General features: G+C 49.4%; 3 protein-coding genes and 1 long non-coding RNA gene across 7 annotated transcripts in view; all 4 read left to right on the forward strand.

The window, feature by feature from the left end:
* The window catches only part of LOC107151279 (ras-interacting protein 1), a 44,632-nt gene that overhangs the window by 7,457 nt on the left and 11,871 nt on the right, over positions 1-25,304 (forward strand). Inside the window, exons 2-3 of one of the 3 annotated variants that reach the window (XM_048790585.1) lie at positions 8,007-8,011; positions 8,736-8,928. In XM_048790585.1, coding sequence (XP_048646542.1) covers positions 8,007-8,011; positions 8,736-8,928 — 198 coding nt within the window. Of the gene's footprint in view, positions 1-8,006; positions 8,012-8,378; positions 8,929-25,304 lie in introns of those variants that run through there. The other 2 variants (XM_048790584.1, XM_015496594.2) reach the window with 2 other exon arrangements.
* Positions 1,733-8,011, forward strand: LOC107151714 (glutenin, high molecular weight subunit PW212-like). Its single transcript, XM_048790587.1, has 10 exons — positions 1,733-1,930; positions 2,580-2,882; positions 3,215-3,289; positions 3,800-3,886; positions 4,147-4,167; positions 4,475-4,555; positions 4,737-4,837; positions 5,105-5,258; positions 5,499-7,862; positions 7,958-8,011. The coding sequence occupies exons 2-9, from the start codon at positions 2,648-2,650 to the stop codon at positions 6,797-6,799; spliced, it is 2,055 nt and encodes a 684-aa protein (XP_048646544.1). The 5' UTR covers positions 1,733-1,930; positions 2,580-2,647; the 3' UTR covers positions 6,800-7,862; positions 7,958-8,011.
* Positions 13,711-19,875, forward strand: LOC125612568. Its single transcript, XR_007342994.1, has 3 exons — positions 13,711-14,518; positions 15,328-15,474; positions 19,130-19,875. It is a non-coding gene; the product is annotated as an uncharacterized LOC125612568 (long non-coding RNA).
* Positions 21,598-25,267, forward strand: LOC107151280 (izumo sperm-egg fusion protein 1-like). 2 transcript variants are annotated; one of them, XM_048790605.1, is made up of 8 exons: positions 21,633-21,808; positions 22,458-22,759; positions 23,092-23,166; positions 23,665-23,751; positions 24,010-24,030; positions 24,326-24,406; positions 24,588-24,688; positions 24,956-25,267. In XM_048790605.1, the coding sequence occupies exons 2-8, from the start codon at positions 22,525-22,527 to the stop codon at positions 25,256-25,258; spliced, it is 903 nt and encodes a 300-aa protein (XP_048646562.1). In that variant the 5' UTR covers positions 21,633-21,808; positions 22,458-22,524; the 3' UTR covers positions 25,259-25,267. The 2 variants fall into 2 exon arrangements, with proteins under 2 accessions (XP_015352081.2, XP_048646562.1); XM_015496595.2 differs by lacking the exons at positions 24,588-24,688; positions 24,956-25,267 and having other exon boundaries at positions 21,598-21,808; positions 24,282-24,393.

Below are 25,304 nucleotides of genomic sequence, written 5' to 3' on the forward strand. Positions count from 1 at the left end.
AAGGGCACCTAGGTTGGTCCCATAGCTATTGTGAATTGAGCTGCAATAAACATTGATGTGGCTGCATCACTATAGTATGCTGATTTTAAGTCGTTTGGATATAAATCTAGGAGTGGGATGACTGGGTCAAATGGAGGTTCCATTCTAAGTTTTCTCCATACTGCTTTCCATAGTGGTTGCACCAATTATCAGTCAATTCCTATAATTTTTATGTCTCTTTCCTACTTGTTGACCCTTTACATTATACTCTGAAACAATCCTTATGAAATTTTTGATTTTAGACAAATTATTCTATTTTAATAATGTGAAATGCCTTATGTTTGTCTTTTTACAGTACTTTAATTGAAATGCATTTGAGACTTTTTGTACTCTTTGTATACAGAAATATATCTTTTAGAGTATTAACTCTTAGTAACCATGATTTAGGGAAGACCCAGAAACAAACCAATCCTAAACTCTTTTTTCCCTTTACCAGTTTATAAGGACACAATAATAATATATATATCTTTTTCTTATGGAATTTAAGAAGTCAAGGGTACTTGAATTTATATTTAGCAGGTGATGTTTTAGCATTTTAACATTGTGAATTAAATGTCGTCTCTAACAAACTCTTTTATAAAGAAGACTAGTCCCATTTAGGTTCAATCTAATAAACTTATTTTTAAATGTTAACTTCAGGTTATCCACAACAACCAAGATATCAGACAAGTGTAACAGTAAAAGCCATATTTTTCCTGCTAAAGAAAAATCCTAGAAACAATAGACCATATTTTAAACATCATATAGAGACCAACATTCTATTAATTGCCTTACCACATAGAAAAACAGGTGGGTCAGGAAAGACATATATTTCCTTTTATTCATTTAACCAATTTAAATTGAATTTTTCATAAGTGTTTAAGTCATATAAACTAAAAGGCATTTGGAGGGGCTGGGGATGTGGCTCAAGTGGTAGCGTGCTCACCTGGCATGCATGCGACCCAGGTTCGATCCTCAGCACCACATACAAAGATATTGTGTCTGCCGAAAACTAAAAAATATTTTAAAATTCTCTTTTTTTAAAAAAAAAAAGGCATTTGGACCCATTTCTTTTTTTAGTGAGTGCTTATTTATCAATATGTCAATTTTGGAATCATGTAAATGTTGTACAAACGTATGTTGGTAAAACATACAATCACAGATGTGCACACATTTACATAAAATCAACAGAAAACAAAGATTTTCTGGCTTTTTGGCAGTTATGATTCCACATGTAGGAGACAATTATGCTGAAGAAATTATGCTGAAGTTCAAAGTTCATCTGGAGGGGCTGGGTTGTAGCTTAGTGGTACAGTGCTTACCTAACACGTACGAGGCACTGGGTTCGATCCTCAGCACCACATGAAAATAAATAAAGGTGTTTTGTCCACCTTCAACTAAAAAAAAATATATATAATATATATAATATATAATATATATTATATATAATATATTATATATATATAAATATAAAGTTCAACTGGACACTCCTCCTTCATGGAGGCAGATTTATCCACACCATTCCCACTGTTCATTTTCCCTGTTTAGGACTTTTTAAAGGAGAAGATCTCCCCTCACCTTTTGAAAAAGTGTATTTGAGTGGACCCTTGAACAACTGGCCTCTGAATAAACACAGAAGAAAGAAAAAAGGGGGCATAAATTTCACTTATCTTGAGCTCAGAAAAGACGGAGTGAAGGGTAGCGTGGNGGAGTTCCTGGTGGAAACGGGACCTCCCGTGACACATATCCCCTTGGAAAAGCTGTCGACTTCACGCAGCCAAACTGTCCCTCACAAAACCTGAGTTACAGTCGTGGGAAATATTAAGGCAGAAGGACGCGGCACCGGGTTCCTCACAGTCTGAATGGGATCCTGAGCGAATCCTGGGTTTGAGGGCACAAGTCAAGGATCAAGGTCGGAGAGGGGCTAGTTAGTTAGGGTGCCTCGTGTTTAGGGCACTTTGGGGCTCCGTTTCCTGAGAAGGTGCACCCTGAAAATAAGAGGTCGTAGCCTTGGGCAAGGGTGGACAGGAGGGACAGGAGGGACAGGAGGGTGGCTGGGAGTCTTGCATACATTCGTGGGGTCCCCAGGGTAAGGGATCTGGAGTGTACTTTGGTCTTGAGGGAGTTTTGAGAACCTGCGGGAGAGTTCATTTGAGCTGGACAAGGACTTTTCAGCTTGAGGTGCAACAGGGTTTGGGGACTTTGTGTATGTGAGGGTTGATACACTTAAGGTTTGGAGTTGAGAATCACATTAATTTGGGCGGGGGCGGGAGCTGTGGATCCCATGGATTGGGAGCTTGGAGAGTCTGCACGGGTTGGGGATCTTGGTTCCTGATGTGGGGAACGGTTGAGAGTGTTCTGATGTCTGAGGATGCAATGAAGACCCCCAATTTGGGGCTTTGTGGATTGGGGATTAGTTTCACACTCTGAGTCATTTGATGAAGGACACATGTCTTCCTGGTTTGGAGATTTCCTGAACATCCTCCTTTCCCATGGGGGAGACTGAGGATGTGAGGTCCTGGGGGGCATCTCTAAGACAGGTTTGATTTCTCTCCATTTAGCACCACCTGCTCTTGACCTGGGTGAGAGGACCCTCTCTGCATTTTCCTCTACTGAGTGCTCTGGCTCAATGGGGCTATGTTTTGCCCTCCCATTGGCTGCACTGGCCAGCTGCCTGCTTCCTGCAGACTGTTGTATCACATGTGACCAGGCAGTTATGGGATCATTAAGGTTCTTGAAGGAGAATTACATACCTGGACACCTGGATGTCAAGAATCAAAAAAAAGTGATCGAGAGAGTAGATGTGATCGCACAGGAATTCAAGGAGATAAAATTTAAGAATGCTACCTTTTTGGGGACCATAGGTGAGGGCAAGACAGAGTTGCAGTCCTAGGGATTAGATGGGCAGGGTCCAGGATTGTAGGTGACAGGGGGTGGGGGGTGAAGGGGCTGAGTCTTGAACTTGGGAATGGATAGGCTGGGATGCAGATTCCAGACCTCCTGGCAGCTAGCAAATATTGTTTTTCTGCCCCTTATCTAGCAATTTTATGTAATAAAACAACTCTTTGAAAGTAAGGGTGCAGTTGGTTCCTTAACTAGTTCTAGGCTTGCTTGGCGGACTCATGGCTATTCTACTTTGTACAAAGAAAATCTAAGACAGCAAAGGTGGAACATGGGGTTCTATATCCACTCACAGATGAGAAGACACTGAAAAAGGCATCTCAGAGTGTGGTGAAGGAGATGAAACGCATCACAGACAGTAATGTAAAAGGTTAATGCATTGAAGAGCTGGGAGGGGGGTCCTGAATCTCTCAGGGCAGCCATTACTATCAGAGATGCCTCTCTACTGGTGTGATGCAGGATTTCCTAGGTTCAAATTCTGGCTCTGCCACTTCCTACTCATGTGGCCCTGAGCAAGGAACTGGGCAGTTTCCTCAGCTCTACACTGGACAGCATCACAGTGCCCTCCTCCCTCAGCTCCTGGGAGGATTAGATGGGTTGATACCTGTGCATTGCTTAGCCCAGTGACTGGCACTGTGTGAAGGGCTTGATTTCTGTGCCCCTTCCTGAGAAGGCAGAAAGGGTAATGCCAGCCCTCCAGGTAGCTCGAGCCCCAGAGTCCACGGTGCTCTGAGGAAGGAGGATCCCTTGAATCCAGAAGAGTCTGTCCCACCCCAGCAACAACCCAGTAGTGAAATGCCTGCCTAGGTAGACTGTGTCTGATTCTGCACCTGCTGCCTGGGGCAAGGAGAGCACTCAGCACCACCCTGCTTCCTCCCAGGGGACCAATTTGTGAGGGAGCTATACCGGATGTTGCACAAGGAAAAGGCCAAATTTACCCAGTATGCTGCTGACTTTCAAAATAATGGTGAGGGAAGATGGCCCACTTCATCCTCCTTCCACCCCTTGAGCCCGTCTCTCCAGCCCCCTGCATCTCCATATCCTGGCCCTTGGCTTCCTCAGTCCCCTCCTCCTGTTGACCCCTGGCGGGGGCGAGGGGGGGGGGACTTCTCAGGCCCTTGCCCTGGGAACACAAGAACCTGCACCCAGCTCTTCCCCAGCCCCTCTCCCACCCTTCTTCATTTAAAAGTCTGATTCTTTTCTCCCTCTCTTTTCTTTCTGAGGCAGATTATTGTCCCAACAAATGTGGTGAGTGCAGACAGCAGAAGCTATTCTTCTACCCTCATCCATGGCCCATGATACCCACCCCTCCCTGCCCTCCCCTTTTTGGATGCACATTCGCAGCATCTGAGAAGTTCCTAGGTCTCCAGCCACCTTTCTCTGGCTTGGATTTGCAGGTAGCAGGTGTATTCCGTTTGGACCCTTTACTAACCTTGGAGGGATGACCTCCTAGGGGATTTGGCCCAATAGCCCCCCAGCCCTTCAGTCCTTTGCCTTGCCCTCTCTTTCAGACCTACCTTAGTGGGTGAATACAGCCTTGACCTTGCCCCTTCAGGCATGATGATGCAGCGTCTGTTATGGTGCCCAGAATGTAGGATAGGAAATTACCGTTGTTGGAAGTCCCTGGACTGTGGGGGTGAGTATGGGACCTGACTGGAGGGGTTGGTGGGAGAGGGATGGGGCCAGAGGAGGGACAGTTTAAAGAGCTCAGAATGCAGACAGGAGACAGGGAAGGGCCTGGCCCAAATAGAGCTGAGACTGTTTGGGGAGGGCAGTGACCCCAGAGGAAGCATCTCACAGTCATTCCCCATCATCAGAGCGCCTGGTGAAGATCCATGAAAAGGAAAACCTGACCTTGAACTGTCTATTCAAGTGGCACCTTATTGCTCAAGAACTCACAGACTACAAATTCGAAAGGGTGAGGCCCTTCCAACTCTTTTAACCCTTAAGCCCCAAGTCCCTCAGGTGGGTATGAACCCTTGGCCCCTGGATGCCCTGGCCTGCACCCAATCCTCATGGCCTATTAGGTGAGGTCACTGCTGACTCCCAGGCACCCCAATCCCTGCTCACTGATGCTCTGCACTCCTGTCTCCCTGCACTGAGGTCCCAAGTTCTCCTCAGCCCTCTATTCCCCCAATTCCTGACATTCCCCAGGACCCTGTGATGCCCTTAATTTTGCTTGTAGATTTGGGAGGATGGTTCTGAGACCTTGCTGTACAAGGGAAAGAACCCCATGCTGACCATTACCTCATTAACTCAAAAGAATACTGGCACCTACCGCTGTGAACTGGGTACAGAGACCTCTGGCCCATCCACGATCATTCATTTTCTCGTCACAGGTCAGTCTTGGGTGTTAGAGAAGTGGAGCATTCAGGGCCCAGGGCGTTGCGGGGCAGCTGTGGAGGCTTCCCTTCAGGTTGGGTTGAGGTTTCATGCCATGGAGGTGTGGCTTATTGCCTGGGTTATGGATTCTGTCACCTGGGGCTAGGTTCCCTAGGGTGTTTCTCTAGACAGTTTGGGTGTTGGGGAGGGCTTGCTTTCACTTCCTGCCAGGACAGCTCATTGCCCTCCTTTGTCAGTTTTGCCCCCAAATGCTACAGAGGAGACACCAACAACAAGCATCCTCTTTGGGAGTGAGACAGAGTCAGGGACACAGGGTGCAAATGTCACTGGTGAGACCAGTCCAGCCGTCCCTGGTGGGACAGGCCCAGCTTCCCCAACGGTCCAGGGTGAGACGGGCCCAGGGGTTCAGGGTGAGACGGGCCCAGGGGTTCAGAGTGAGACAGCCCCACTCCAGGGTGAGACGGGCCCAACAGAACAGGGTGAGATGGGCCCATTCCAGGAAGATACGGGCTCAACAGAACAGGGTGAGACTGCCCCACTCCAGGATGGTATGGGGTCACTGGCCCAAGGTGAGATGGCCCCTCAAGTCCAGGGTGAGACGGGCCCACCTGTCCAGGGTGAGACAGGTCCACCTGTCCAGGGTGAGAAGGGCCCACCTGTCCAGGGTGAGATGACATCTCCAGACCTGGTTGAGACGGCTCCAGTTCAGGCTGAGACAGCTCCACTTGAAGCTGAGACAGCCCCACTTGAGGCTGAGACAGCCCCACTTCAGGGTGAGACAACTCTGCCGGCCCAGGGTGAGACAACCCAGTCAGCCCAGGGTGAGACGACCCAGCCATTCCAGGTGGAGACTGCCCCACTGCAGGGTGAGATGGCTCCAGGTGAAGGTGAGACGGCCTCCCAGTTCCAGGGTGAGACAAACCAGGTTGAAACAGCACTACTCGAGGAGGAGACTGCCCCACTTCAGGGTGAGATGGCTCCAGGTGAAGGTGAGACGGCCTCCGAGGTCCAGGGTGAGGCAGCTCCACCAAACCAGGTTGAAATGGCACCATTCGAAGAGGAGACAGAACCAGGCGAAATTGAAATGGGCCAACCACTCCAGAATGAGATGGCCCCAGGACAGGGTGAGATGACTCCCCCAGAACAGGTGGATACTGCCCCACTACAGGGTGAGATGACTCCCCCAGGCCAGGCTGAAACTGCCCAATTCCAAGGTGAGATGGCCACACCAGTCCACGGTGAGACATCTGCAGCTCAGGGTGAGACTGCCTCACCAATCCAGGCCTGGATGGCCCAACTCCAGAATGAGGCAGCCCTAGTCCAAGATGAGACAGCCCCATTCCTGGGAGAGACGGCCCCACTTCTAGGTGACATGGCTCCACTTGAGGAGACCTCAGTACGCCCGAATCCAGGAGAATTGGAGTCTTCGACCACGAACCAACAGCCTGAGCAGGCCAAGGGTGTGCAGCAAGGCCGCAACCTTGGGCTGATCATCGCTTTACCTCTACTCCTGATACTAGGCCTTATTCTTTGGTGAGTCACTGCAGAGAATGGCGGAACCTGGAGGGAGAGGTGGGGCTTCTTACTGCCCAATGCTGGAGCAGTTGGCAGAGCCACTGAGGTTTCCAGAGATCTGGTGGGAGTTACAGCGTGGGGGGCTTACCTAGGAGGGCCAGGCTTTGAGAGTTGTTTGAATAGGTCAGCTCTGTGGGGCTGGGAGTTGGGGAGTGGCTCTCAACTGCTTTCTACTTAACATGGTTCCATGATTTGCAAATCTCAACCCATTCAATTTCCCTCAGCCTGCTTTACTGGCGAAAATCTAAAGAGAAACAATCTTCATAGCTCAGCCTTTGAAAATTCACCTTCTTAGCCGTCAAAGACAAGGGCCTCAAAAGAGAAAAATAATTAAATACATGTCTTGTTGTCTAAGTATTTGACTCAATCCTCTTGACTGAATAATACCTTGGGCTCCCCCAGAGGACAGATCAAGAGATGGGCTCCTGCCTCAGGGAGGAGGGTGAGGAACATGGCACCACTGAGGTCTGGTGGAGGGGACAGCAGACTGTGATATAATTCCAGAACCAAGAAACAGGCCAGGGCCAGGCCTACCTAGATCTCCTGCCCCAGGCCTGGTTTCTCAGGACACCCCCTCCCACCTCTTCCTGTTGGGTTTCCTCTTGCCTTTTAATGTCCCCACACAGTGCTGGGGGCTGGGTCAGAGGCACAGGCTTTTCTAAAGGGATCAGGAACTAACCCAGGACATCAGAGCCAGGCCCTCTGGGTGCTGCCCAACCTGCAACAGGTAAGAGCCAGGTAAGACTCCTGGGTCCCACTGCAGCCATCAGTCCTCCTGGGCCTGTAGTCCAGGGCCCATCCCTCTCCCCAGATGCCCCTCCATCTCCCAGATGTCCCTCTGCCTCATTCCCCTAACCCCAGCCCATTGGGGATGTATATCCACCTTCCCTTAGGGCCAGGCTATCTGGTGTATTGAAGGAGGGTGGAAGCACCCCATCCACTTTGGAAAGCTCCCTCTCCTGTGTGCCTGTGGAACCATCCTCCCCACCAAGCCCCGGGCCACAGGCCTATCCTGCCTCTGTCATGTGAGTAGCCACAAAGTGGTCCACCTGCCCCTGGCCCACCTGCCTTCCATCTGTCCCTGGTTTGGGCTCAGCCCCATGCATTGCTTTCTTGTCAGGGATCCTGAGAGACCTGTCTCCTGTTCCAGTCCTGAATGGGCAAGGGAGCCTGGGTGATGAGAGCAGGAAGTCAGATACTGGTTTACTTGGGCCCAGTGGGGGGAGAGGTGGGCTTAGGCACTGGGGTGGGCCACACAGTGCCGGTTGTGATTCGCCTTCCTTCCTCCCCTCCTTGCTCATCTCTTGGAAATGGCTTTTGTGGGATTGGCCTTTGTTTATTTAATGAACTCTCTTTCCTTCGACCTTTACCCACCACCCATCTTGGTCATCCCTGGATCTCTATCTTTGCTGTGTGTCTCTCTCTTGGGGTCTTTTTGTGCTTCTCACCTCCTCGGTCCAAATTCTGGAGTCTGCTTGCCCCTCTGGATGACTCTCCTGTGTATCTGTTCATAGGTGGCTCTCAGATCTTCTTCCAACACTGGGAACTGCATCAGCGAGGCACTGCCACTACCCCCGCTGCACGTGGAGCTGTGGCGAGTGGGCGCCGTGAAGGCAGTGTGGGGAGCTTCAGGGAACAGCGCCAAGCACATCTCTCAGATCTAACAGTACTCAGGGACTAGGACAACAGGGACTGGGGTGGGGGCAGCGCTGGGCCAGAGTGAAGCTCCTGGAGCTGTAATGGGCGTGGCCCCGGAGCCCCCACGGGCATCCTGCGCCACTGCGCCCCCGGGAGTCCTAAAGATCTTTGGCGCGGGTTTGACGTCGGGTGCCAACTACAAGAGGGTGCTGGCCACGGCGCGTTTCACAGCGCGGGAGCTGGTGGCTGAAGCGCTGGAGCGCTATGGGCAGCGGCGTGGACGCCTTCGCGCTGTGCGACGCGCTGGGCCGACCGGCCACGGCCGGCATGGGCAGCGGCGAGTGGCAGGCGGAGCACCTGCGCGTGCTGGGCGACTCGGAGCGCCCACCGCTGGTGCAGGAGCTGTGGCGCGCTGCTTGGAGCAGGAAGCCTTGGGGGCTGCGGTCAGTGAAGGTGAGCTAGTGCTTAGGGACTCTGGGCCTCCCGAGCCAAAAGGCGCAGCCAGTGGGTCCCTACTGGGAAGGGCTGAGGGCGTGGCTCTGGAGGGGCAGGCTCTGAGGGGTGGGCGTGGCCAAGGAGGGGTCTCAGACATAGGTGACTTTTCAGATCTATCATGTATGTAAAAGGCTTAACACAGGAGTTGTTATACAATTTGTGCTTAATTATGAATGGCGATTCTAATTATGTCATTAAGGAGTTCATTGATTACCTGTTGAGGGGCACACATTTGTTAGGGCCCTGGGAATATAACAGGGCCATTGCCAGGTGAGTTTTCCACCTTCCCAAATATGACATTTATTTATTTATTTATTTTTGGTGCTGGGGATTGAGCCCAAGGCCTTTGTTCACATCAATTATTCATTAGTTCACTTCCCTTGGACACCGAGTATGTGCCAGAGCCTTTGTCAGGGCCTGGAAAAGCCATGTCCCACGGTACAGTTCCTTCCTTCAATCTGGACTGTCAATAAAGGGCGTTTGTTGGGAGATTGTTTCCATGTCCCAGAGGATAGAGTCTTCTCTGTAATTCATTATCTACAATAGTTCCTAGCAGATAGTGGGTGCTAAATGAAATAACATTAAAGGAATGGATTTTCAAAACTGCAGTGGGTAAAAGAACAAGGGTAGTTCCAGGCACAGTGGACAGCCTCTTCAAAAGCCCAGGTGTGGTGGGCAACATCAGCTCTAGGTGGCCAGTTCTGTTTGGATGATCTCAGCTCCACCCACCCCTGATCTTTCCAATCTCACCCTGTTTTTTAACTCTATCTGTAGGTACCTGTGCCCCTTTGTGGCAGCCAGAGAAGAACCGTTCCAGAGTTGCTCCTGGTGGGGAGATGCTGACCAGTCCTGGTTCAGCTGGTTCCAAGGGCGAGGAGAGCTGGGAAAACTTGCCCTTCTGGCACAGCATGTCAGAGCTGAGCCTGCACGGACGGAATGCAGGCAGGAGGCACTGAGCATGGCCCCAGGGGCAGCTGATTCCCCAGTAGATCCTGCAGACCCCGGGATGTTGATCAGTTGACTCATCCAGGCCCCCAGCAATCACCCCTGCTATTGTGGGATTTGAACACAGACAGGGCACCAAGACATTCAACAGGAAGGAATTTATTTATTTGTGCCTGCAGAGACACAGAGGATTGTTATCCAAAGGCTGAGTATGCAGGGATGCTGGCCTTATATACCTCTGGCAAGCTCTTTGTCTCCCATATAAGGTAATACACATTCTGATTGGGTATTTTTATGCTATAGAGTTGCAACAAAGTTGAGACAGCATCACACATAACTGAGTTACAATAGAGTCACCCCAGATTTACAGCAGAGTTGGCATGCACAGTAAATGTGACATGTTGCCTTTTCTTTGTTCTGGGAGGGCCCTTACCCCATTCTCCCCTTTGATGCTCAGATCCCTTTAGGGTCAAAGGGCATCATTCTGATTTAAAGGCTTATATCTCTGTGACATCATAACACGTGCTGCCCAACCATACCTCCATGAGACTGGAGATAGAGTTCATAACCAGGGGTAATATGGCAGGGTAGGAGTCGGCAGGCTCCCAGCATTAAACCCACAACACTTGTAAGAGTTTTGAATCCCCCCAAATTGAAAACCATCCTTCAAATAATTCCTTGTGATTCCAACCTTTTCAGGTCTGGACCANAGGAGCAGCCAGTAAAGGCCGGATTGGCGCGGGCTGTGGGCGTGGCTCTGGGGCAGCTCTGAGGGCGTGGGCGGGCCAAGCGAGGAGCGAGCTGTGAGGTGATTGGTGGAGGATCCGGCCGGGGCGGGGACTTAGACTGGGAGAAGGCGGGGCTGCAGCATCTGAGCGCTGGGCGGGACCTGCTGGTTTCCCAGGACCTACGGAGTGGTTCTTGGATTCGTGTGGGGCGTGGGCCGGCTGGTGGCAGTGGTTGGAGGTGTCCCAGAGTGTCTCGGGATGGAGTCAGGGCCTTTAGGAGGCATTCCAGGCTGCCTTGCAGGAGGCTGAATGTGTAGGTGGCCAAAGCAGTGGTAGCTCCCCAGCGGGGTGTCGGTGGGTTCTGGCAGCTCTGCAGCCTGTGGGAAGCGCCAGAGCCTAGCGAATTCCCAGGGATTCGGCCAGTGTTAGGGGAAAATCGAAGTTGGAGAGAACTGGGAGATGAGGAACAGGCCAGGACAATGTCCTGGAGGCTGTGCAGAGCCGTGGGTGGGCCTGCGGGGCCAGGGTGGAGTCTGAGGAACTGAGTAGGCCTGAGCCTGAGGTGTTGGGCCTGGTGAGGCGTGGTGGCACCTGCTTGTGGGTCTGTGTGGCAGGAGACAGCTCTGGGAAGTAGGCTGAGGCGGTTCTTGAGGGTCAGGGCCTATGTGGGCAGAGCCTAGGAGGGAGAGGGACCTGTGTTTTGGGGGGCGGGCCTTGGATTAGGTGGCCTTAGGCTGGGTTGGCTGCCAGTATGGGCACAGGGGAAAGGAAGGGACTAGAGGTAGAGGTCAAGGAAGGCTTTGTTACATGGGGCCTGAAGCAGCAGACAACCTCAAGGGTAAAATAGCATGTGCCATAGGGATCCTGGCAGGCGTGCAGCCATGTTCACTGAGGGACAGGATGCTCAGGTCTTGTAGTCTCAGACTCTCCCTCCCCTACCTCCCTCCCTCCTAATGGTGACCACAGAAGAACCGGGCCCAGGGGCAGTGCTGGGCAGTTCTACTAGTCCTGGGTCAGGATCAGGGGCCCCTATTGTGTCTCCTTTAAGGAGAGTTAGGAAAACTTTTCCTTATGGTGCAGCTTGTTGGAGCTGAGCCTTCAGGGTTGGAGGAGGCGGCAGCAGGTACACAAGCAGCAGGACCTGAAACATGAAGGCTTTTTTTTTTTTTTCCTTAATTTGTAGATGGACACAATGTCTTTGTTCTATTTCTTTATTTTTATGTGGTGCTGAGGATTGAACCCAGTGCCTCATGCATGAGGGGCAAGAGCTCTACCACTGAGCTATAACCCCAGCCCCAGCAGCAGGACCTTACCGTGCCCCCAGTGGCAGCTGATGCCCAAATAGTACCTGCAGTCCCAAGGGATTAGATTAGTTGACTCAGTGCCTCATCCAGGCCCCCAGCAATCACCCCTACTTTCTGCTGCCCCAGCGCTATCAGGATGCCCAGGTGAGCATCGCCTCCCCAACCACCCAGAGCCCTATGTCCCCCCTTGTCATTGGAGAGTGATAAACCTGTAGTTCTCAGAATTCCTCTGGTTGAGGTAGCCTCAGGTCCTCTGGTAGGCAAGAGTGCAGCCAGGTTGTAGAGAGTGAGTGTGGAGGAGGCGGAGGGGAGATGGCTGACAAGATTACACTGGAGGCACAAATAGGGCATGGTCCTGTCACTGAAAGTGGAGGGCAAGCTGTGTCTTTTCAAAGGAGAGTCCATTGCAGGAAGGAGACCCCATGCAGACATCATTTCTTGAGGGAGGACGACAGGAGAGTGCATGTGCTGGGGCAGGGACGTCCTTGACTAGTGTCTGGGGACTTAATGTAGAAAAGCCTGTATTTCTTTGGTGGGGGAGTGGATGAACCCATTTGTAAAAGGTGATGGTTTTCACTGGGACGTTTGACCATTGTGGATGCAGGCAGGGGGTGCTGGCACTTCTGTGCATTTACACATTTGGGTGACAATGGGAGAACTTGAGTGTTAGGCTTATTTTATATGTATTTTTAATTTTTTTTAGTTCTACATGGACACAATAAATTTATTTTTTTAAAGAGATAGAGTGAGAATTTTTTAATATTTATTTTTTAGTTTTCAGTGGACACAACATCTTTATTTTATTTTTATGTGGTGCTGAGGATTGAACCCAGTGCTCCGTGCATGCCAGGCGAGCACGCTACCACTTGAGCCACATCCCCAGCCCTATTTGTTTATTTTTATTTGGTGCTGAGGATCACACATGCTAGTCTACCACTGAGCCATAACCTGAACCCCCTTATTGATGTATTTTTTTATTTTACTTTATTTTCAGTTTTCATTGGTCCATTATAGTTGTACATATGGATGGGATTCGTTGTTACATATTCATACATGCATACAGTCTTAGGTTTATTTTAGAAAGGGGCACACTGCTTGCACTTTTACAGAATGGAGATGAAAGGACATTTTTAAGAAGGTCTCTGTTGATGTTCTGGGTGGGTCTTTGGAGTCCTACTATATGTGAGTGGGGGCAATAGAGGAGTCCATTGTTGGAGTAGGTTTCCTTGTCAAGGGATGGGAATAACCAAGAGAATATGTTGTAGAAAGGGGTCACCTAGGAAGTGCACCTTTATGGGGCCTAGATAATGGCAGAACCTTTGTTTAAGGGTTTTTTTAAAAGATCACATTCCTTTGGGATAAGAGAATATTAGTTGAAGGGAAACATATTTAAGGCTTCATCACTTAATAATATTCCATTATTATTGGAATATTCCATTATTATTAGAATAATGAACAAGGGTCCAAGATATGGAAATGGTAATTTCCTTTGAGAGGTTCATTCATTGAGGATATGGGTAAGGGGACAATCCATTACTGCAGGGACTGTCTGCATTATTTTTGAGTATTAATATTAATGTAGATGAATATATACATGAACAGCTTAAAGCTGTTCCCACTTTAGCATTTAGAAAACACAGATAAGGGTTGGGGTTGTGGCTTAGTGGTAGAGCATTTGACTGGCATGTGTGACGCACTGAGTTCAATTCTCAGCACCAATATAAATGAATAAATAAACTAAAAGTTCATCAACAACTTGAAAAATATTTTTTTTTAAAAAAAGAGAAAACACAGATAAGCAGAAGCCTCTGTATTTAATCAAGTATGTTTCACATTTGGGCTTTGTATTAATGAAAGTGTAATAATCAACACTTTGTATTCAGTAAAGAGTCTATCAAAATATCATAGCTTTAATTTAATAGTAGTAGATTAGTTGTATTTATCCTAAAGATATCTTTCAGCATTAGCTAGCTTCAGGTGATCTGTTACCTAGTTACAGCTGAGTCATCTGTTATAACGTCAGATGAGCAAATGGCATTGGTACATATGGATGAAAGACTTGGAATTTCACAACAGCTCTCCTTTAGTGTGGATTAGGGAAGGTGGTTCTCCCCATGGAAGCTGTCCTGGATCCAGCTCTCAGGGATATGGAAGAAACACTTCATTTTGTAGGCAGTGTATCCTGCACCCAACAAGGGAATTAGAACCTGTATCTTCCATCCCGTGAGGGGAGTAGGTCCCTGATTCCTTCACTGTCGGGAGCTGCTCTGGATGAACATGCCTTTAAGTCTTGATGCTCCAAGGCACTGATCAATTATTGTACTCCCGCAGTAACTTGGGCTTTACCTCCACTCGGATATGAGGCTGGCTCCAGGAGTAGGCGTCACCCGGTGAGGTTGAGCTACACTCACCTGTTCCTTTGTAATCCTACCCCTTTGTCCTTTTTGGGATAGAATATTCCATGGAACCTCCCCTTGTGTGTCGCCTATATAAGAATAAAGAATTCCAGTAGCTTGCTCTCTTTCCAATGGACCCTTAACTTTGCAGAGCTGTCCCTGGATTATTGAAAAGGTACTTCTGTGTGTTTTTGTGCTTTCTTTGTCGTTTTCTTAAGTTATTGGAATAGTCAGATTTTGTGAACCCAGCACTAGGTTGCCAGCTAGGATAGATGGCAATACTTTTTTTTTTTTTTTAATACTTTTTTATTTTTTTTTTTTAGTTATCGGCGGACACAACATCTTTGTTTGTATGTGGTGCTGGGGATCGAACCCCGGGCCGCACGCATGCCAGGCGAGCGCGCTACCGCTTGAGCCACATCCCCAGCCCCAGATGGCAATACTTTAACCCCACAAGGGGAATAGATCCCCATGATCTGACTTTGTGAGGTGAGGAAAACCATGTATACTCCACCTGCACTCAGGAGTTAATCCTATATCCTACATCTGATGAGTTCGCATTCCAGAACATTTCAGTTCAAGCTACAAAGAATGAACTTGGAGAAGACATTGAAGAATGCTGCCTTTTCTAATCTGTGACTGGTATTCTTCTACTGCTTTTATTACTTCTGATGCCAGGAAGTTCCTAAACTAATATTGACCTCTTTACATATTTGTTCTCTTATATAAATGGCCACAAATATACAAAGACTCGATGTGTCCTGTGTCACAGCAAAGACACTGCAGTATTATTTACTAATTTGCTTATGAATATATAAATATGTAGATGAAAATATGTAGATGAATATGTATATATTGATATTTTAGTAAATATTTTAGTATGGGGAGGAATGTTCTTGGAAGCACCAATTTCTTGAGCTGAGCGTTATGGGAGAAGCTACTCCACACATTTCTGGTTTCCCTAGCTGTTGGATTTTCTTCCAGCATCTGCAGGAATGGATATGCAGGGAATTCCCCCTCATGACCACCTCCAGTATGGGGACAGCACTTTCCGGGTCAGCTCTGCCTACGCCTCACTGGAGCCCAGCTTCACACATTAATGGGTGTCATCTGCCATGAAGACATCTTCAGGTGCTGGCCCAGTGTTGAAAGGGTTTGGTGGGTGACTGCACCTACCTCCAGCAGGCTATGGACTGGTTTGGGGCACAGCATGAAGGCCCCATCCCTGTGGTCAGCAGCAATGGCATGAAGTGGTGCTGGGAAAACACTGACATCTCTCGGGGTGATGTGGCTCACCAGGGAAGGACTTGGCCCTGCTCACTCAGTGCAACCACACTATCATGACCGTTGGCACCTTTGGCTTCTGGGCTGCCTACCTGGCTGGTGGAGACACTGCCTACTTTATCAACTTTGCCCTGCCAGACTCAGAGTTCCTGAAGGTCTTCAAGCCTGAGGCTGCCTTCCCGCCTGGGGGGGTGGGCATTAATGCAGACTTGTCTCCAGTGTNTCACCTTTTGAAAAAGTGTATTTGAGTGGACCCTTGAACAACTGGCCTCTGAATAAACACAGAAGAAAGAAAAAAGGGGGCATAAATTTCACTTATCTTGAGCTCAGAAAAGACGGAGTGAAGGGTAGCGTGGCTGTAAACACTCAAGTAAAGATCACGAGGAACATCTTCACAGACCACAGTGCATGTTTGGACCAGATTAGAGTCAGTCCAGAAGTATAATTGCTGCCTCTGATTTCCGGACTAGTCCCCAAGAAATGCTGATTTGCAGGGGAGACAGAGCACTGGGGCATTTGACAGGAAGCAGGGTTTATTTTGTATCAGCGAAGACAGGGCAAATTATCATCCAAAAGCCAAGCCCCAAATGCAGGGAGGTGTTGCCTTATATACCTGTTGCAAACTCTTTTTCTCCTAGATAAGGGAACATATATTTTGATTGGGTATTCTCATGCTATACAGTGCAAAAAAGCTGGAACAGAATCATGCATAAATCATGCATGAGTTACATAGCGCCGACAGATTTACAGCAGAGTTGGCATGAAAACTAAGTGTGACATGTTGCCTTTTTTTGTTCTGGGAGAGCCCCTATCACACTGCTACCTACTGCCCCAGCGCTATCAGATGCCCAGGTGAGCATCGCCTCCCCAACCACCCAGAGCCCTATGTCCCCCCTGTCTTTGGAGAGTGATAAACCTGTAGTTCTCAGAATTCCTCTGGTAGGCAAGAGCGCAGCCAGGTTGCAGAGGAGGAAATAGCGTGGTGAGTGTGGAGGAGGCAGAGGGGAGATGGCTGACAAGATTATACTGGAGACACAACAGGGCATGGTCCTGTCACTGAAAGTGGAGGGCAAGCTGTGTCTTTTCAAAGGAGAGTCCATTGCAGGAAGGAGACCCTGTGCAGACATCATTTCTTGAGGGAGGACGACAGGAGAGTGCATGTGCTGGGGCAGGGACGTCCTTGACTGGTGTCTGGGGTCTTGATCTAGAAAAGCCTGTATTTCTTTGGTGGGGGAGTGGATGAACCCATTTGTAAAAGGTGATGGTTTTCACTGGGATGTTTGACCACTATGGATGCAGGCAGGGGGTGCTGGCACTTCTGTGCATTTACACATTTGGGTGACAATGGGAGAACTTGAGAGTAGTTTCATCTGTGCATTGTACATATCAGTGGGACTAGTACACATTCATTCATGCACACAGTCTTAAGTTTATTTTAGAAAGGCGACACACTGCTTCCATTTCTATAGAATGGAGACAAGAGCACCTTTTTAAGAAGGGTTCTTTGGAATGCATCTTTTTGGGGAGTGGATGCAGTAGGAAGCTCTCTCCTTGAGGCAGGTGTTTGAAAACATGATTACCAGAAGAGCCACTGTATGGAAATCTCTAGGAGGTGTCCCCTATAGGGAGGGACATAGTAAGAACCTCTGCTGATGTTGTGGGTGTGTCTTTGGAGTCCTCCTACACATGAGTGGGGGCAAATAGAGGAGTCCATTGTTGGAGCAGGTTTCCTTGTCAAGGGATGGGAATAATCAAGAGAATGCACTGTAGAAAGGGGTCACCTAGGAAATGCACCTTCTTGAGTCCTAGCTAATGGAAGAACATTGGTTTAAGGGGGTCTTTTAAAAGATCTCATTCCTTTGGGATATTGAAATGACTATTAGTAGAAGGGGAAACATCTGTAAGGCTCCATCACTGGAGTGGAATAAAGAACAAGTGGGGCCAGGGGTATGGAAATGGAGGAAGTTGGAGAGGTCCATTATATGAGAACGAGGGAGAAAGACTGTCCATTTAGCATGGGGAGGGATGTCTTTGGAAAATTTGGAAGCACTCATTCCTTGGGCTGGATGATTTGGAAGAAGGTACTCTGTACCACTCTGGTTTCCCTGGCTGTTGGATTTTCTTCCCACAACCTTAGATCTGCAGGGAATTCCCCTGATGACTATCTTCAGGAGGAGGACCTCCACTTACGGAGTCAGCCATGCCTGAGCCTTTCTGGGGCATGGTATCACACATTCATGGGTGTCATCTGCAATAGGGACTATCTGCGATGATCGCCCTGCGCTGGAAGGGTGTGGTGGGCAATCACACCTACCTCCAGCAGGCTATGGACTGGTTTGGGGCACAGCACGAAGGCCCCATCCCTGTGGTCAGCAGCAATGGCATGAAGTGGTGCTGGGAAAACACTGACATCTCTCGGGGTGATGTGGCTCACCAGGGAAGGACTTGGCCCTGCTCACTCAGTGCAACCACACTATCATGACCGTTGGCACCTTTGGCTTCTGGGCTGCCTACCTGGCTGGTGGAGACACTGCCTACTTTATCAACTTTGCCCTGCCAGACTCAGAGTTCCTGAAGGTCTTCAAGCCTGAGGCTGCCTTCCCGCCTGGGGGGGTGGGCATTAATGCAGACTTGTCTCCAGTGTAGACAGGGGCTGGGCCTTGGAAGCCAGGGAGACTTTTGGGACTGGTCTCATCAGGCTAGAGTCAGACAGACATGTCTCCAGAGGCTTGGCAGCTTCTGGAGAAATCAGGGGTGGTCCCAGAGCAGGTGGTGCCCATGGCCAGAGAGATTCTAGTTGGCCAGAGGTGGAAAGAAGTAGGGGAGGGTCTTCCTGGAGCTGCCTGCACACCTACAACCAGCAGAACATCTTTTCTGATGGCTGGCAATGCCCAGTGAAGCTCGTGATGGCTCCAGAAGCCATGGTGCCACCTGATCATCATTTCCATAGTATTTCTGCGTGGCAGCCCCTGAGAACAGGGAACCCTTCCTTCTAGAGTCCACTCTGCTGGTCTTTTCTAGCAGAGGTGTTACTTCTGCCCTGGTGTTCAGAAGACTGAAGGACCTCATGGCTGATCTAGAGCAGGCCCTCTTTAGCTCTCCTTCAGAGTTCCTGGACTAATTCCTACTGGGGGTTGTTCTAAGAGAGGGCCAGATCTAATGCTTTTGAAGAACCCTGCAGGGACTAGGGGACAACACTTCAGAATTCTATTTAATTCTAGCAAAGAATATGATGAAGGGACTGTCATAGCTCAGCAACCAACCCCTGCCAGAAAGATCACAGTGTGGAGACTGCCTCGAGTGAGCAAGCTTCTGTTTGGAGTATGTACTGGGGATTGAGCTCAGATGAACCCTAGGGTTGGATCGTGCTAGGTAAGAACCAGCCTCTTCCTCTGCTTACAGGCTCTGGAAATGCTGGGGCAGTTATGAGCAGTTATGAGCCAAATCTGTGCACTACCTTGGACCTCAATGAAAGTCACAAAGGATTTTTTTTTCCCTGTAGCAGAGACGAAAACATGGGAGATAGAAGAGGAATAGCTATTGGAGAATGTAGCAGCAACTTCTGTGGCAGAACCTTCCAGCAATCCAGGGAGACTTCTAATCTTCCAAACACAAGATCTGCATCTACTGTCTCTGGAATTAAGATAAAGGAAGTATCCTCTTTTCTAGCTGCATTCTGAGTGTCTGAGGCCTGATTTCTGGAATCTATCAAGTCTTCAGAAAGCCAAAGATTTTGTGCTTCTCGTGAACCATATGATGTGTCCCTGAACTCACAGAAGCACTAAATCTGGCTTCGAGTAGGTCTGGGATGAAAGGATCTGAAGATACAGAGACCCCTGAATTCATGTTCAACCTAACCAGGAGCACAGGGTCTGGCCAGAGGGTATGAGACTTTCGAATCAGATTTCAGGAGCTGCTTTTTGGATGGCAAAAAGAGTTCTTCAGATACAGCCATATCTAATCACATCCCCATCCAAAAAGTCCAGGCTCTAGTCTTCTCAGGGATTTTCTTTTTTCTTTTTTAATATTTTTTTAGTTGTCAGTGGACCTTTATTTATTTATTTATATGTGGTACTGAGGATCGAACCCAGTGCCTCACACATTCCAGACACGTTCCCTACCGCTGAGCAACAGCCTCAGCCCCCTTCTCAGGGATTTTCAAGGTACCATTACCATGTAGTTGCCACAGATGATAGAGTTGAAGGTATGAATTAAAAGTCTACATTCCCAACCCTTGTCTCTGCGGCTTCTTGGCAGAGTGTATGTGTGTGTGTGTGTGTGTGTGTATGTGCGTGTATGTGTGTGTGTGTTTAAAACACTGGAGAAAAGATGGAAGCTCAGAGAGTTTCAATACTCAGGATATTCTGAGGCATGCTGCCTACTCATGATGTAGGACAGATGAGGCTAGACACCTGAGGAATTTTCGGGAAGGAGGTTTGTTTAGCCTGCAACTGTCCAGAGGGGCTAATGCCTAAAAATCTTTGGATCACGAGTCTGGAAATTCTTTTAGATTTGTCCTCAGTGGAGTGGTTACGTGACAGTGGGTACACATATAGCAATTACTCTTTGTCCCATATTCTTAGGCTTGACAGAGGTTTCACAAATTTTGTCTGCAAACCTGCCATTATTATAAGAGGAGGAAGCCTCAAACTATGTTGATCTCACTACATAACTCCTATGAATTCCTATTGACGCTCTTTGTGAAAACCTTTCTGATAAGGGAAGCTTGATTAGGGTGTGTGTGTGTGGGGGGGGGTCCCCGGAGATGCTTACATGTTACAATTATAGTGCATGTGTGTGGGGGAGGGGTAACCTCCTCTGAGGGGAGCCACTCTGAATGACCCACACCTTCCATCCTGAAGCAAGAGGCTCTGACCAATCACTACGTTTTATGGTGACTTGGGCGTTGTCCCAGCCCAGGAAGTAGAAGGCATGTCTTCAGGAGCTATACTCACCTATACCTTTGTAATACTATCCCTTTGCCCTGTTTGGGATAGAATGTTCCATGGAAATGCCCTTTGTGTGTTCCCTTCTCTTGCTCTGCCTTTGGGTGTGGCCTTCTAGATGTCAGTCGACCTGCTGACAGCAGACATCAGGAAACTAGATTCAACCCTCTAAACTTGACCCCTTGCCTCATCTGAATGGCTTCTCCTGAATAAAAGGGTTCAGCACGCACCTGCTCTCTCTCTCTTTCTGTGGACCCTTAAGGTCAGAGGAGCCATCAAAGGACCCCAAAGAAAAAGGTATCTCTGTCTCTTGTGTGGTTATTTCCTGGAGCCCACTTCACCTGTAGAGTCCCTGAGTATTTTAATCATGAGGAACGTGACACTGGCCTATTTTCACTCAAAACAAGCATCTGTTCGCTACTGAAATTGTGTGAGTTGTTCCTGTGTTTCTGGTGCTCTGAATCATGCAGACATGTGACAGAGCCTTTGGGGAACCCAAGGGCAGGAGCTTCCATATTTTACTCTAGCACCCTCATAAGTGGGCCTCAGATCTTCCACGCCATTGTGATCTGGGTTTTCATTCCCCAGAGAAGATGGAATTTGAGTGAGCAAAGAGTATCATCATGACTTCAATTCCCATAAACCTGGGGGCGCCAGTCACAGAAGACAAAAAGACCCCAGGACTTTCAGGCAGTGCTAGTCCTAGGCTAGAAATGGCCGGCTCCCCACATCTGAGGCTGTCAGCGGCACCAAGCCGGAATCCGGGTCCCCAGGACCAAGGAAGGGAGGACACTGAAGGCCAGAAGCGTGGACCCGGGCTCTGAAAGCCAGAGCCTGCAGATGCACTTCCCTAGGGTGGATGCTGGAATAAAGGTCTAGGTAAAGGTCACGCCCCTGTGACGTCATTGAGAAGTAGGCGGGTCTCCCTTTGTTGCGGCCCAATCAGAAGCAGAGTTGAGATTCTGGGCGGGGCCAAAGAAAGCCCTAGGAAGTACTTTTTTGGAGTTGCGATCTCCAAAGGGGACTTGCCAGGAGTTCCTGGTGGAAACGGGACCTTCCGTGACACATATCCCCTTGGAAAAGCTGTCGACTTCACGCAGCCAAACTGTCCCTCACAAAACCTGAGTTACAGTCGTGGGAAATATTAAGGCAGAAGGACGCGGCACCGGGTTCCTCACAGTCTGAATGGGATCCTGAGCGAATCCTGGGTTTGAGGGCACAAGTCAAGGATCAAGGTCGGAGAGGGGCTAGTTAGTTAGGGTGCCTCGTGTTTAGGGCACTTTGGGGCTCCGTTTCCTGAGAAGGTGCACCCTGAAAATAAGAGGTCGTAGCCTTGGGCAAGGGTGGACAGGAGGGACAGGAGGGACAGGAGGGTGGCTGGGAGTCTTGCATACATTCGTGGGGTCCCCAGGGTAAGGGATCTGGAGTGTACTTTGGTCTTGAGGGAGTTTTGAGAACCTGCGGGAGAGTTCATTTGAGCTGGACAAGGACTTTTCAGCTTGAGGTACAACAGGGTTTGGGGACTTTGTGTATGTGAGGGTTGATACACTTAAGGTTTGGAGTTGAGGATCACGTTAATTTGGGCGGGGGCAGGAGCTGTGGATCCCATGGATTGGGAGCTTGGAGAGTCTGCACGGGTTGGGGATCTTGGGTCCTGATGTGGGGAACGGTTGAGAGTGTTCTGATGTCTGAGGATGCAATGAAGACCCCCAATCTGGGGCTTTGTGGATTGAGGATTAATTTCACACTCAAGTTATTTGATGAAGGACACATGTCTTCTTGGTTTGGAGATTTCCTGAACATCCTCCTTTCCCATGGGGGAGACTGAGGATGTGAGGTCCTGGGGAGCATCTCTAAGACAGGCTTTGATTTCTCTCCATTTAGCACCACCTGCTCTTGACCTGGGTGAGAGGACCCTCCTGGTGTTTCCTCAACTGAGTGCTCTGGCTCAATGGGGCTGTGTTTTGCCCTCCCATTGGCTGCACTGGCCAGCTGCCTGCTTCCTGCAGACTGTTGTGTAATATGTGACCAGGCAGTCTTGACAGCACTAAAGTCCTTGAAAGAGAATTACCTACCTGAACACCTGGATATCAAGAGTCACAAAACAGTGATGGAAAGAGCAGAGCAGATCATAGTGGAATTCAAGGATCTTCCGATGAAGGATGGTTCCTTTTTGGGGGCCATAGGTGAGGGCAAGACAGAGTTGAAGTCCTAGGGATTATATGGACAGGGTCCAGGATTGCAGGTGACAGGGGGTGGGGAGTGAAGGGGCTGAGTCCTGAACTTGGGAATGAAAAGGCTGGGATGCAGATTCCAGACCTCCTGGCAGCTAGCAAATATTATTTTTCTGCCCCTTATCTAGCAATTTTGTGTAATAAAACAACTCTTTGAAAGTAAGGGTGCAGTTGGTTCCTTAACTAGTTCTAGGCTTGTTTGGCGGACTCATGACTATTCTATTTTGTACAAAGAAAATCTAAGACAGCAAAGGTGGAACATGGGGTTCTATATCCACTCACAGATAACAGCACACTGGAAAAGGCATCTTGGAGTTTGCTGAAGGAGCTGAAACGCATCACAGACAGTAATGTAAAAGGTTAATGCACTGAAGAGCTGGGAGGGGGGTCCTGAATCTATTACTATCAGTGTTGCCTCTCTACAGGTGTGATGCAGGATTTCCTAGGTTCCAATTCTGGCTCTGCCACTTCCTACTCATGTGGCCCTGAGCAAGGAACTGGGCAGTTTCTTCAGCTCTACACTGGACAGCATCACAGTGCCCTCCTCCCTCAGCTCCTGGGAGGATTAGATGGGTTGATACCTGTGCATTGCTTAGCCCAGTGACTGGCACTGTGTGAAGGGCTTGATTTCTGTGCCCCTTCCTGAGAAGGCAGAAAGGGGAATGCCAGCCCTCCAGGTAGCTCGAGCCCCATAGTCCACGGTGCTCTGAAGAAGGAGGATCCCTTGAATCCAGAAGAGTCTGTCCCACCCCAGCAACAACCCAGTAGTGAAATGCCTGCCTAGGTAGACTGTGTCTGATTCTGCACCTGCTGCCTGGGGCAAGGAGAGCACTCAGCACCACCCTGCTTCCTCCCAGGGGACCAATTTGTGAAGCAGCTATACCAGATGTTGGAGAAGGAAAAGGGCAAATTTGCCCAGTATGCTGCTCAGTTCCAGAAGAAAGGTGAGGGAAGATGGGAGCCCTGGCCTGGCCTACTCCATTCCCCTTCCCACTTGAGCCCCTCTCTCCAGCCCCCTGCATCTCCAGGCTTCCTCAGTCCCCTCCTCCTGTTGACCCCTGGTGGGGGCGGGGGGGGGGACTTCTCAGGCCCTTCCCCTGGGAACACAAGAACCCACGCCTCAGCTCTTCCCCAGCCCCTCTCCCACCCTTCTTCATTTAAAAGTCTGATTCTTTTCTCCCTCTCTTTTCTTTCTGAGGCAGATTATTGTCCCAACAAATGTGGTGAGTGCAGACAGCAGAAGCTATTCTTCTACCCTCATCATGGCCCATGATACCCACTACTCTCCCTCCCCCTTTTGGATGCACATTCGCAGCATCTGAGAGGTTCCTGGGTCTCCGGCCACCATTCTCTGACTTGGATTAGCAGGTGTATTCCGTTTGGACCCTTTACTAACCTTGGAGGGATGACCTCCTAGGGATTTGGCCCAATAGCCCCCAAGCCCTTCAGTCCTTTGCCTTGCCCTCTCTTTCAGACCTACCTTAGTGGGTGAATACAGCCTTGACCTTGCCCCTTCAGGCATGATGATGCAGCATCTATTATGGTGTCCAGATTGTAACTTGGGGGTTTATATTTGCTGGAAGTCCCTGGACTGTGGGCGTGAGTATGGGACCTGACTGGAGGGGTTGGTGGGAGAGGGATGGGGCCAGAAGAGAGACAGTCCAGAGAGCTCAGAATGCAGACAGGAGACAGGGAAGGGCCTGGTCCCAACCAATATGAGACTGTTTGGGGAGGGCAGTGACCCCAGAGGAAGCATCTCACAGTCATTCCCCATCATCAGAGCGCCTGGTGAAGATCCATGAAAAGGAAAACCTGACCTTGAACTGTCTATTCGAGTGGCATCCTCTTTCTGTAGGCCTCACAGACTACCAGTTTTACAGGGTGAGCCCCTTCCAACTCCTTTAACCCTTAAACCCCAAGTCCCTCAGGTGGGTATGAGCCCTTGGCCCCTGGATGCCCTGGCCTGCACCCAATCCTCATGGCCTATTAGGTGAGGTCACTGTTGACTCCCAGGCACCCCAAACCCTGCTCACTGATGCTCTGCACTCCTGTCTCCCTGCACTGAAGTCCTAAGTTCTCCTCAGCCCTCTATTCCCCCAATTCCTGACATTCCCCAGGACCCTGTGATGCCCTTGATCTTGCTTGTAGATTACAGAGGATGGTTCTGAGAAGTTGCTGTATAAGGGAAAGAACCCCATGCTGACCATTCCTTCAGTGAATCCAGATAATTCTGGTTCCTACCGCTGTGAACTGGGTTCGGTGAGCTCTGGCCCAGCCACGATCTTTCATTTTCTCGTCACAGGTCAGTCTTGGGTGTTAGAGAAGTGGAGCATTCAGGGCCCAGGGCATTGCGGGGCAGCTGTGGAGGCTTCCCTTCAGGTTGGGTTGAGGTTTCATGCCATGGAGGTGTGGCTTATTGCCTGGGTTATGGATTCTGTCACCTGGGGCTAGGTTCCCTAGGGTGTTTCTCTAGACAGTTTGGGTGTTGGGGAGGGCT

Source organism: Marmota marmota, unplaced genomic scaffold (assembly GCF_001458135.2).
Source record: "Marmota marmota marmota unplaced genomic scaffold, marMar, whole genome shotgun sequence".
NCBI lineage: Eukaryota > Metazoa > Chordata > Mammalia > Rodentia > Sciuridae > Marmota > Marmota marmota.

Excerpts from the sequence above, each read along its gene's own strand:
- LOC107151714 (XM_048790587.1), top strand. The coding sequence starts at position 2,648 with ATGGGGCTATGTTTTGCCCTCCCATTGGCTGCACTGGCCAGCTGCCTG. Across the intron at positions 4,168-4,474 it reads TTATTGTCCCAACAAATGTG|GCATGATGATGCAGCGTCTG; the intron begins GTGAGTGCAGAC and ends TTGCCCCTTCAG. Across the intron at positions 5,259-5,498 it reads CATTCATTTTCTCGTCACAG|TTTTGCCCCCAAATGCTACA; the intron begins GTCAGTCTTGGG and ends CTCCTTTGTCAG.
- LOC107151280 (XM_048790605.1), top strand. The coding sequence starts at position 22,525 with ATGGGGCTGTGTTTTGCCCTCCCATTGGCTGCACTGGCCAGCTGCCTG. Across the intron at positions 24,407-24,587 it reads GAAGTCCCTGGACTGTGGGC|AGCGCCTGGTGAAGATCCAT; the intron begins GTGAGTATGGGA and ends CCCCATCATCAG. Across the intron at positions 24,689-24,955 it reads CAGACTACCAGTTTTACAGG|ATTACAGAGGATGGTTCTGA; the intron begins GTGAGCCCCTTC and ends TCTTGCTTGTAG.